This window comes from Cucumis melo, chromosome 11 (genome assembly GCF_025177605.1).
Source record: "Cucumis melo cultivar AY chromosome 11, USDA_Cmelo_AY_1.0, whole genome shotgun sequence".
In the NCBI taxonomy this organism is placed as follows: domain Eukaryota; kingdom Viridiplantae; phylum Streptophyta; class Magnoliopsida; order Cucurbitales; family Cucurbitaceae; genus Cucumis; species Cucumis melo.
The window spans coordinates 5667898-5680267 of record NC_066867.1 but is presented as its reverse complement, the minus strand read 5'-3'; the positions used below and the strand labels follow the sequence as shown (position 1 = coordinate 5680267).

Genomic DNA, 12370 nt, shown 5'->3' with positions numbered 1-12370 from the left:
TTTTAAAAATATAACAAAATTTTCCATTTACATCTACTAGACACTAATAGAACCTATTTCTTTAGCCATGTCCATCAATATGACTAATAGATATTAATAGAAATTTAAACATTTTAATTCATTTCGCAATATTTGAAAATATTCATGTTTACTACTTCTATTAGAGTCAAAAGATACTAAAATTTATGCTAAAATACATTTTATGTCCTTATAATCAAGTTTACATCCAATTAAGTATATGTGGTTCTTATACTTTCGGTACATTTAAAATTTAGTTTTACAAAATTAATTTTTACTAAAAGATAGTTAAGCAGTAGTAATAATAATATTTCATATATAAACGAATGCAAAATGTGAATGTGTTTTTAAAATTTATAGTAAAAAACACTATATCTAAAAAAGAAAAATCATAAATTAACTCTAAATTAATAATCAACTAATATTTTAAGTATATGCAATAAATTAGACCATTAAAAATATATAGACTAAAATAATATTTTAACTATCTTATTTTTTTTTAATTCCGACCTATGTTTAAAATACGGTTGGAGGTTAATATTTATCAAAATTGGTTAAAGGAAGACCATGATTTTCCAGCTATAAAAAAAATCTAATTTTTACAAATTTACAGAGGATGGTTAACAAAGATTAAATGAGTTTTGAAAAAAATAATTAAAAAATAAAGTTAGGAATCATTCTTATTTATTGAATATTTATAAAAATAGGTAATTTTTGAATATCACCTGACCGCATAGCGCAGTGGATTAGCGCGTTTGACTTCGGATCAAAAGGTCGTGGGTTCGACTCCCACTGTGGTCGAGTTTTATTTTTTATTTTTTCAAGCTTTTTATTTTACATTTTTCCGATTTTGAAGAATTCTACTTAATATTATTAAAGAATTTCACAATTAAATTATTTTATTTGATAAATCAACTTTTTCTTTATAAAGTTTAACCAATTGGTTAGATTATAATTTGGTTGAGATTTTTTAATATAAATTTGAAAATTAAAATTTGGAAAGAAAAAAAAACAATGAATGAAATTTATGAAAAATTAGAGACTCCATGTTTGTTTATTCAACCCTTTAACTTTTGTCTTGTATAGCTAGTGGGCGATAATTAAGTTTTGAATCTTATATATACATATTTTATATCTACATACAATTTTTCAACACTTAAAAAAAAAATACTTGATTTACTCTATCTATTAATGACATTATTATTATTATTATTATTATTATTAGATTTTTGTTTCTTTTTATAAAAATCTTTCTGAATCACTTCCATCCTTGGTTCGTTTATAAAGTTGTTCATAAAGTTTTATTTATGAATAAATCGAATCAAGTGATAATTCAAGATGTTTGTGTTTAGGAAGTATTATGGAATCCAACACAAGTAGAGGGTATTATCACAGTACAAGAAAAGAAGAAAAATGGTTAGAAAAAGGGAGATGAAGAAAAGAAGAAAAGTACTTTTAAAATTGAAGAATTATGTGAAATAGTGTTTATATAACCCTTGCGAGGAGTTAAGTGATCATTTTTTATGTTTTGAATTGGAGTTCCCTTCATGAGTCATATGTGTTTATCCTTGCTTTCTAAACATTAGCTTGATCTTGTCCGTATATATTTTGCTTGTCCTTGTCAATGAAGGATGTCTCTCTTTGTCGTCGATGTGTGCTCTGATTGCTTTCAAGCAATAAGCTTTCATCGTTTTCGTCAATTTGTGTTATTAACTACGTGGTGAAAATAAGGATGACTGGAAAATAAAAATGGATAGATAGTTAACGGCAAACATGAAAATATGGTCAAGTGCAGGCGCAGATTTATTAAGGGGCCAAGGGAGACAATATTTATCAACTACGTGCCCCCTCACATTATTGGTTTTTGTATTTTAATATTAATTTTGAAGTGTCAGATTACGATATATATTAAATAATGTTTTATTTTAACTAAATTTTGGTTCTGGTGTAGTGGTTGTGCCCCTACGGCAAAATCACTAGATTAAGAGTTTGATTCTTCCCTATTATAACTATTTCCTAGCGCTCATTTGTTATCTAACAAATATTTAGAAAAAAATGCAACAAAGTCGATGATCCAAACTTTCACTCTCTCAACAATATTCCATGAAAAATGTATTATTCATTCATTTTTTTATGCAATTTTAAAATTCACATATTTACATTATTTATGTATATATTTATTTTATTTTATTTCAAAATTAAAGACTACAGGATAATTTTGCAACATTTCAATAATTTTATTTCTCCAAAGACTTCAAATGTCAATTTTATTGACAAATTTCAATAATGTCATAAAAATAATTTTTTAAAAAGAAGAACATAACCTAACTAAGATAAAACCCTAACTTATTTTCTAGTTGTCGTTTGTTATCTAACAAATATTTAGAAAAAAAATTCAACAAAGTTGGTGATCTTAATTTCCCTCTCAACAATATTCCATGGAAAATGTATTATTCTTTTGTTTTATGCAATTTTTAAATTCACATTACATTACAAAAAATCATGTGGAAATTGCTAGTCTTTTCTTTATTACTACAAATGTAGTGAATGTTATTGAAGCACCAGTGAAACGTCGAGATATTTTTTAACATTTTTTAGTGTGTTTATTATATAGTGTTTGGTGCCCCCTATATAAAATGTCTAGATCTGCCACTAGCCAAGTGCTACGTTAATATTAGTTGGTTTCATAATAGTGTACTATTATCAATAAATGTCACACAAAATTCTGTTAAATTAACAAGAAGGATATCACACAAAACACAAGTTTGAGTTTTGGAATAATATTTGTATCTTCAAAGAACTTGGGTTTTAAAAAGCGATTCAATCTCCATGAGCTATTGAGTCTTCTTGTTGTTGAGGGAATACTCTTTAAGCTTTCTAGAGTAAAAATTTCTAAGTCTCAGAAATGAAGAGAACTTTATGGATTATGGCTTGGTTGGTCCATTGATCAAACTCCCTCGGGCCAATCATATGGATTTGAACCTTATTTAGCATTTGGGCTAAAATTTAAACTTATTTATGGACTTAATTGAATTTTAGCTCAAATAAATAAAATTTAATTGGACCAAAATAATTAACTTGATCAATCCAACAGTCTTTATAGAATTGTCTAGTGAACTTTATGGACTTGGCTCGATTGGTTTATGGATCAAACTCTTTAGGTCCAATCATATGAATTTGGGCCTTATTTAGCATTTGGGCTAAATTAACTTCTTTTTTTTTTTTTTTTGCTCAATTGAAATTTAGTCTAAATAAATAAGAGGAATCCGTGGAAATGACAAATATAAGAATGGAAATTGTCAAAATAGCAAACTGTTATTTTTTTTATTTATTTATGGCAAAACTAACTGCCTTGAATAATTTTCAACTTTTTTCGACCGAAAATGCCCCTCAACTGATGAGAACTGTCCATAATCAAATACAGTATATTTAAGAAACCCGAAAAATCAAACAAAACATTATCACATAGCCGATTATAGTGTATTTGTAAAGACACCCACTTATGATAATTATTAACCAAATCAAATAATTATTAACTTGGAAGGTAACTCGTGAACATAAAATGTTGGGGCTCTAACTGACGTTTGACGGCCAGGCAGCTAATCTGCACAAAGGGAAATACGAACGAAGCTCCGACCGCTGGACGTGTTTGCTGCCGTGACAAAAAACGAACAAACTAAGGCAACGCTTGACGACAAAACTACGTAGAAACACGGACGACCTCATGGTGGCAGTCGAACGGAGAGAGAGACGGAGACCCACTGATGTGCGAGAAATCTTGATTCGGGTGGCTATGGTTTTTAGGATTTACTTGATAAGAAAGAAAATGAATAGTAAAACACGCTTTCCAAGGTCTATTTAAGTAAAATAATAATAATAATATAATAATTATTATTTTTCTTTATTTTTTTTCCAAAACAACAAAAACACCTTCTCCCTCCTTATTTAATAACTAATGACATTATTACTTTCTTTCTTCTTTTATTTTTTTCCCAAAATAAAATCAAATATTTCTCTCTCTTCAATTACATCCACTCTTATCTTTCCAAAATAATATATATTTTCTTAAATAATTATATTATCTTCGTAAAATAATTATCATTAACATTCATAACTTAATTAACTATATAATTACACATAATCTCATCAACTTAAATCAACCTATAACATTCAACTTAAATCAAATCTTTCAATACGAAAAGTTTCAAAATTCAAATAATTAATTAAATATTTTTCCATAAAATATCTAATTAGTTCTAATTTCTAAAAAATCAAACAATTCCCAACAATATCTCAAATTATCTCCAATTAACACCTCAATAATTCAATATAACTAAAAATTAAACCAAGATGATTAAATTAAAAATTAACTTATTTTGGGGCAATCTTATATTATCTAGACTTTTGTCTTTAATTCTACTAAATTGGAATTCTCTCTATTTTTTTAGGATAAAAAAAGAAACTAAAGGATAACATGAGAATAAACCAAAGAATAGAACCACAATGGGTAAGGAGAGAAAAAAAAGAAGAAGAAGAAGAGATCAAAGATGATTATTGCTCCTCCAATGTTTTTGAAGTCGAAGAGTGAACTAAAAACATTATTCCACCTTCGAACATGGTCAAAAGAGACATCACACAGAACTTATATACAGAAGTCTTTGCCTTACTAATGAAAAAAGAAACTTTGATAAGATCCATAAAGATTCCAAATAATACATTTACTATCTCTTATCAATCAAATCTCCACAATAACATGTCAAAGATTAAAAGAATGTCACATTAGAGAGACCGTCACATATATAACTTTTGCTTCAAGGATTTTGACCATGTTGCATTAAACTTAAATCCAGCAAGAGGAATAACTTTGAACGTAAAATGAATGGTTCTGAAGTCAAAAAACAACTATTATCATTAGATGATACCTCATAGGGTCATGAAGCACTCAACCAAAGACTGCCAGATCAATAATATTCAAGGCTCGCCAAGCAGCGTTAATATTCAACATCCATTAGTTTCTGAAAGAGGATGCCAAGTTTCCAACCCCAATAGGGTAAGGATGGAGATGAGTTAACTATTTCCTCTTCCCAACTTTACCAGCAATTATCGCCTCACAAATTTGATTAATCTCTAATATAACTTTTAATAGAAGTGCAAATTTTCGTAAGTTATTGTGCCTTCTTTCCACGAACATCTCTACACACGTGTCGTTATCCCCTTATCCTGTCTTGAAATTCATGGCTACTTGACACACAACACAATTGAGTACACGAAATGGTTTTACTTAAAAAAATGAAAAGACAATAATCAGGGAATATATTAATAGAAGGTTTAGTTAGACTGGTATACAAGAATATATATATATATATATATATAACCTAATTCTTTAAATCTTAAAAAAAAAAGAAAAAAGGAAAGTCAAAGCATTTAATTTTGATATAATTTGTGTAATAGTATAAGAAGCACTTGTTTTCTTCCTTGATATTGACTAAAACAGCACCTTCTCGCCTTTCTTTCTTATAACTTTGATATGAACTTTTAAATAATTCTTTTAATCTTCAAATAAAGTCTCAAAATTTTGACTCATTTTATAAAATATGAGTAAATGATACATAACAAACAACTAAAACAAAAATTTTTGAATTGTATTATTTCTGTTTCATTTGGTAATTATTTTATTTTTTGTTTATGGTTTTTTAAGAGAAGGATTAGTACGAGAGATTCTCTCTTTTGCCAATACCTTCTAAGCATTAATAAATTTAAAGTCACGGAAAATTATTTATTGGATATTACATCGATGTATCATTTAGTAACGTTTTAAATTATGAATGAGAGTATACTTCAATATATTTTTTTTTCATGATTATGAATCAATAATAATGATCCAATTAACTTTCCAAGCGAATCATTCCAAAGGGACAGTACATCAGTGTCATGTGATCAAGAGATGACTATGTTTCTAGCAAAATTAGTGATAAAACTATTTAAAAAATGAGAAAACAGTAATAAAAAGATATTATTATTATTATTATTTTTTCTTTGAGAAAAGACCTTCAAGTTCTTAAATATAAACAAAAAAAACATAGATAATTTGTTTTGCCCATTAAGTGAAAAATGTCGACTTCATATATTGGAGTTAAGGAGTTTGTATTTGGAGTGTAAAGTTATGATGGAGATTCTCTATAACCCTAAAAAGTGGAGAAAGAGATAAGTAGAGTTACTCAATAGTGGAAAGTAGAGGAAGATAGAAATATGAAGTTTCTCGATAAATTTAAAAAATAAAAAAATAAAATATAAAGTTTTTCGATAAATTTAAAAAATAAAAAAATAAAGTTATTTGATAAATGTGCAAACTTTAATAATATCTACCACCGAAGTTGAGTTGTTTAATAACAATCTAAGACTTTCTTTTCCTACGAGAAACAATAAAACTTTATTCCGAAAAAGCAACCACCTCAATCTCCATATAATTTAAGACAACCAATCAAGAAAATCATTTTCTCCCTCAATTTTTTCATCTAATTCTTTACTTTAATTTTCGTTTGAATCATATATATCTTTCATGGAAAAAGATTTTAGTCTTAAATTTTAAGTATAGTTTTTATTTGGTCATTAAATTTCAAAATATTACATTTTCATAGATAGTTATGTATTTGAGTCTATTATTAATAGAAAGTAAAATTTTACTATATTTATAGATATTTTTAGTAGTTTTATCATATATTTTTTTTAAATCGACTAAACACTAGCTATCATATCATCTATATAACATATTGTAAATGTTTTCGACCATAATAATTGAAACACATTGATTTTATTAATTTTAAACAATTAATAAAGCTTAAATTTATATATAATTACAATAAGAATGCTAAAAAAAAAGTACAATGATAATAATAACACATTAAAAAGAGTCAAATGGGACAAAGATTCATGTAACTAACAAACTTTTTCTCTCCTTCTTTTGTCTAAATGGGGATTCAATTATTTGGTTGATGGGATTGGGATCCCATAGAATAAATCAACATATCCACAATGATTAACTTTCTACAAAATAGAAAGAAATGGAAAAATACAAAAAGAAAAAAGATAATAAAAATACAGTGGAATTTTGAAGATCTTTCAGAATTCAATTATCCGGCTGAAGAATATAAATTTTAACGTTTATAAGTGATTATTTTTAAAAATAACAAAATAAATTAAAATATTTATGAAATATATCAAAATATCATCATTTATTTACGATGGATCGCGATAAATCAAAACAAAATAAACTACCATATATAATGATACACAATTATAGTTTATTAAAATAAATTTTAATATTTTATCCTATTTGTAAATACTTTTCTTCATTTAAAATAATTATTCTTTTGAAAATTAAAAGACTAAATGACGTATTTCGATCTTTAGGTTGAATGATGAAATTTGTAATTAATATGTTTGAATTAAAAACCTCTGTTAAAAAAAAAAAACCAATTTCTTCCTTTCCTACATCATTAAATGATTTATTATTTACTCATTTCGTGTACTTTATATATTTTCTAAATGCTACTATTGCAGTGAGGAAATTTTTAGCAATGTAAGAGTATGAAAATTTTTCCATATGGTTAAGTTATTGCTTGCCACACAAAGAGAGTTTAAGAATTATGTAGGATCATGCAATGATCGTTTGATAAATTAATAAATCAATTAATGACGTAATAAAACTAATGTATAAAAGATTTTCCAAAAGAAATAGAAAGAATTCATACGATAGAGATGTTTAAACTTCAAGTACTATATTGTATTATAATTGGGTTATGACCAAGTTGATTGAAGTTTCCAATATTTCGATTGGCAAAAACATTGAGAATAGAATTTATAGAATTAAAACTATATGTTAGATGAATGGTTCGTGCAATTTGTGGGGTCCCATATGTGAATTGTCCCTCCATTGACTTTATGTTCAATAAATTGTTTACCCCAACAATGTCACTCATCCCATCACATTATTCTTCAATCCACAACACATTAATCATCTTTTCTCTTTTTTATGAGATAGCGACTTAAAGATTGAACTTTTAGATTTTAGAGACAACGACCACTACAGAACAAGATTATATACATCCTTCTTAGAGACTGTTTGGATTGAGGGGAATTGAGATGGGAATAAGTGTGAGAGTATGTATGACATAACCATGCTTTTGTTTGGTACAAAATTTTGTAGTTTAGGCATGGGAATAAAGTCAATTCCCGTTCATCATTTATGTCAAGTAACTATACTCATTTAAAATGTTCATCATTTATGTCAAGTAACTATACTCATTTAAAATGATGAGTTTTCTTCTTTTCCACTATTTTTTCTCTTTTGATATTTTTTATTTTTTATTAAAATTAATTATTTTTTAATTAATTACATGCAAATTAAGTTTGTAGTTTATAAAATTACATTAGCATTTAACCACCCTAATTTAATAAATTAATACATGTATACATATAGAGACTTTTTAAAAGATAGAAACATTTCACAAACTATTTACACTTCATGAAATAAAATCATAAAAGATAAAAAGTTTTACGATTATTTTTTATATGAAGTCTACATATTTTGTTACATATTCTATTTTTAACAATTTTCTTATATTTAATTTTAATATATATACATAATTTTGTTTGGGAGCATCTTGAGACTTCTAGGTTCTCACCTCAAAAGCATATGTTTAATTAAAAAGAAATTCAATTTATAAATAATAATGTTACACAAGTTAAAACTTGGTTAAATTAATAAAGTAATAAATAGTGGAGAGCATTCTTAAAATATTAGGTAAAAAAATTAAAATTAATTTGTTGTGTTTAATATTTTAAATATTGTTGGTGGCAGATTAATTATATAAATTTTGAGTGGGAAAGAGTTGAACTAATTGTACTAAAGAAGCATTAATAATGTGAGATTTATGAAATAAAATGGTTTGTTTAATAATGTGAGATGAAATCTATATAAATAATTATAGCATATGAATGTAAGATCTATAACATAAAATATTAATTAGTACGCCACGCCACGCCACGCCACGCCATGCCTTCTTCCTTATTGCGCCTTCACATGTCATTTCAATTTTTCGAATTGGTTGTTTTAATCTGTCGACAGGTAAAGTTGAAAATTTTCAAATTTCATACCCAACGATAATTCTTTACCCAACGATAATTCTTTACCCAACGATAATTCTTTTAACTTAAAAGACAAAAAGGCATTTACATCCTTTTTATTTCTCCCCTACTAAAAACACACACACACAAACTTAACATCAAACACATGACACACTAAAAATTACACAACCCCACCCACGAACAACCTCCGCCTCCGCCTCCGCCCCCGCCCAGTTACCCACGGCAGCCGCTGTTGATGAACGCCGCCAGCTGTTTCACCAATTCCCCCGCAATATCACACGTCGGATTGAACAAATGGAATACATGTCCTTCTCCTTCCGTCTCCACCACCTCCACCGTTCCACCCCATCCCGATTTCTTCAAACACTCCGCATAATGCCTTCCCCTCTCCTTCAGATTGTCCTTCTCCGCCACATATACCCCCACTCTCTCCGCCGGCAGCCTCCCCAAATCCGGATCGTGCTCTGGGTTCACAATCGGATCATCTAGTGTCTTTATATCCTTCGAAACTACAAACCACAGGTTCTCCACAACGAACAAGTCATTTGGATCCCAATCATTTTCCTCTCCGATCAATTTTCCACCCCAAAAATGTGGGTGAATCAATTGCAATCCCTTGATCTTCACTCCCTCAAGCCCCTCCGTCACCGTCCTCAACGCCATCCTGTGTGCCATGTTTCCTCCGGCGCTGTCTCCGGCTAAATAAACCTGGTTCAGATCTGCGATTTCATTCAGCCACTCATCCTGTCCTTTTCCTTCCGAGTGGGACGCGATCCATTTCATGGAGGTCCATGCATCTTCAAAAGGAATTGGTAACTGGTGCTCCGGTGCTCGCCTGTAGTTGACGGAGACGGCGATGATGTTGGCTTCGGCTACCCAAGCGCTGATGTGCTGGTGGTAGAAAGGGGAAAATGCGGTTTCGATGCAGAACCCACCGCCGTGAAAGTAAACGAGAAGAGGGAGCTTCTCAGATATTTTTTCGGCGGCGGATTTGGGTCTGTAGACACGAACGGTGACGTCCGGCGAGATATCGACGTCCTTGGACTCGACGCCGGTTATGGGGTCGAGACCGGGAGGATCGATATCGTTGCCGATGAGCCTGTCGATTCGACCGTCTTTGTAAACGATGAAATAAGGTGCAGCGTTTAAGGCAATATCGTCGGAAGCCATGGCTGAATGAGAGCGAAGAAGAAGAAGAAGAAGAAGAAGAAAGAAGAAGAAGAAGAAGAAGAAAGAAGAAAGAAAGTAGGAAATTAAGAAAGACGATTCTTTCTGAATTCTTCTAATATTATTTAATAGAAGAATCTAGATACATCATTATATGTCAAATTACACTAATACTCCTCAACTTATACAAATTATTACAATCAACCCCTAAACCTTTTTCATTAATCTACCTTTACTAATTATTTTTCTTAATAATAATATTAATTAATTAACTAACTAAATTGATCAAAACGAAGTTCTATATAAGATGTAAATCTGGTGGGAAATGAAGATGTACTTTACACAATTACTTGTCAAATTGATTTTCTATCATTAGTTACGTGGTCTTGGAATGGTTTCTTTTTCTTTTAGGAAAACCTATCACTTACAACCTACGTGTTCACTTAAAAACTTACTATTGTATAGATTTTTTTTTTTTTTTTTTTTTAAAAAGCAAATAACTCCCACATGATTATATATGAATGGAATTATGTTTAGAAAATTGAAAATTTTAAACTTTTAAAACATATAGTAGTGGATATAGTGTTTGGTAAACGAATACTAAATTGTCATAATTTAAATTTAAGGAGTGAAATAAATGTAAGGAAAATTGCAACCGATGACAAAAATATTTAGAAAAAACAGTTCACAACAATTTTTTTTTCTTTTTTTGCATATTGCAAATATGACCAATATGACAAATAATTAATGATATCATACGACTATCAATGGCTATCGGAGGCCTATCAGAGGGTTATCCGCTTTTAAATTATTTTTTTGCAATTTAGAAAATGTAGTGACATTGACCCTATTATCATAAATTTTTGAGAAACCCATCAAAATAGTAAAATCTTGGATAAAAAAATAAAAATAGAAAATCCCAAAATTATTTTGATTTATGACAAAATCACATGTCAGATTATTTTTTCTAATTTTTTGGTCCGAGTATATCCCTCTATGAATGACAATTGCTCAAACAAAATATCACAGAGCACGAATATAGTGTATTTGTAAACACAATTACTTTTGGTAAATATTGAACCAACATCCTAAAGATATGACTTTAGTTTCAACATCCCCTAATTATTAGGATTTAGATCGAGTAATTCACGATTTTATATATCTCATATTATTTATAAAAAATATATTAAATAATACATATTACAAATTTTTAATAACAATTTCAATCTACATTTTATATCATCCTCTAAAATCATCCATTTGAATTCAAATTTTACGTCGTATCCTTAAAATAACTCCAAAGATAAATTCATCTATTTTGCATTTTTTATTCTTCAAATTATTTATCAAAAAATAGACATAAATAATACATAATACATATTTAATATTTTAAATTATTTTTAACATTATTTTCCACCTTAAATCGTTAGTTTTAATTCAAATTTGTAACATTGTTTTTAAATCCAAATTTTACACGTTAATTTTAGATTGTTAGTTTGATTCTCGCAAATTATGTCAAAGATAATATTGGATATATGTCCTACCCTAATTTTTCATGTTAGTTTCAATTCAAATTTTTAAAATTATTTTTAAATCCAAATTTTACACCTTAATATTAGAATGTTAGTTTGAATCCCTAAAATTATGCCAAAGGTATTTATAATATTTTAGCACAATACTTTTGAGTTAATTATTTTCACACATTTTGAATAATTGGCATGAGACGAAAGGAACTCACTGTATTTTCTTTGAAGGAAATTTGAAGAATCCACAAAATTTTGAGGAGTTTGAATCCCCTTTGAAGGAAACGATGAATGACAGAAAACGTTGAAGATATGATTGTCGTGGTTTGTGTACGAACTACAGAAAACGACAAATGTCCATTTGAACGAACGGCAGAAAACGACAAAAATCCCCTTTGAAGATGTTTCGAATGGAAGCGAAGGAACGTACGCAGAATACGAAGGGAAGTGAACGGACGAATGGTTGATTCTTCATACTCGAAGTGAAGGGAAGCAAAAGGAAATGGACGAAAGCG

The 12370-nt window shown here is 28.6% G+C and overlaps 1 protein-coding gene and 1 non-coding gene across 2 annotated transcripts; one reads left to right on the top strand and one right to left on the bottom strand.

Annotated features, from left to right (window-relative positions):
• Positions 1 to 745: 745 nt before the first annotated feature.
• Positions 746 to 819, top strand: TRNAR-UCG (transfer RNA arginine (anticodon UCG)). The gene has a single exon. It is a non-coding gene; the product is annotated as a tRNA-Arg (tRNA).
• Positions 820 to 9378: 8559 nt separating this feature from the next.
• On the bottom strand, positions 9379 to 10335 carry LOC103498399 (probable carboxylesterase 12). Its single transcript, XM_051079086.1, has one exon. It carries the CDS (start codon positions 10333 to 10335, stop codon positions 9379 to 9381), a length of 957 nt encoding a protein of 318 aa, XP_050935043.1.
• Positions 10336 to 12370: the final 2035 nt, after the last annotated feature.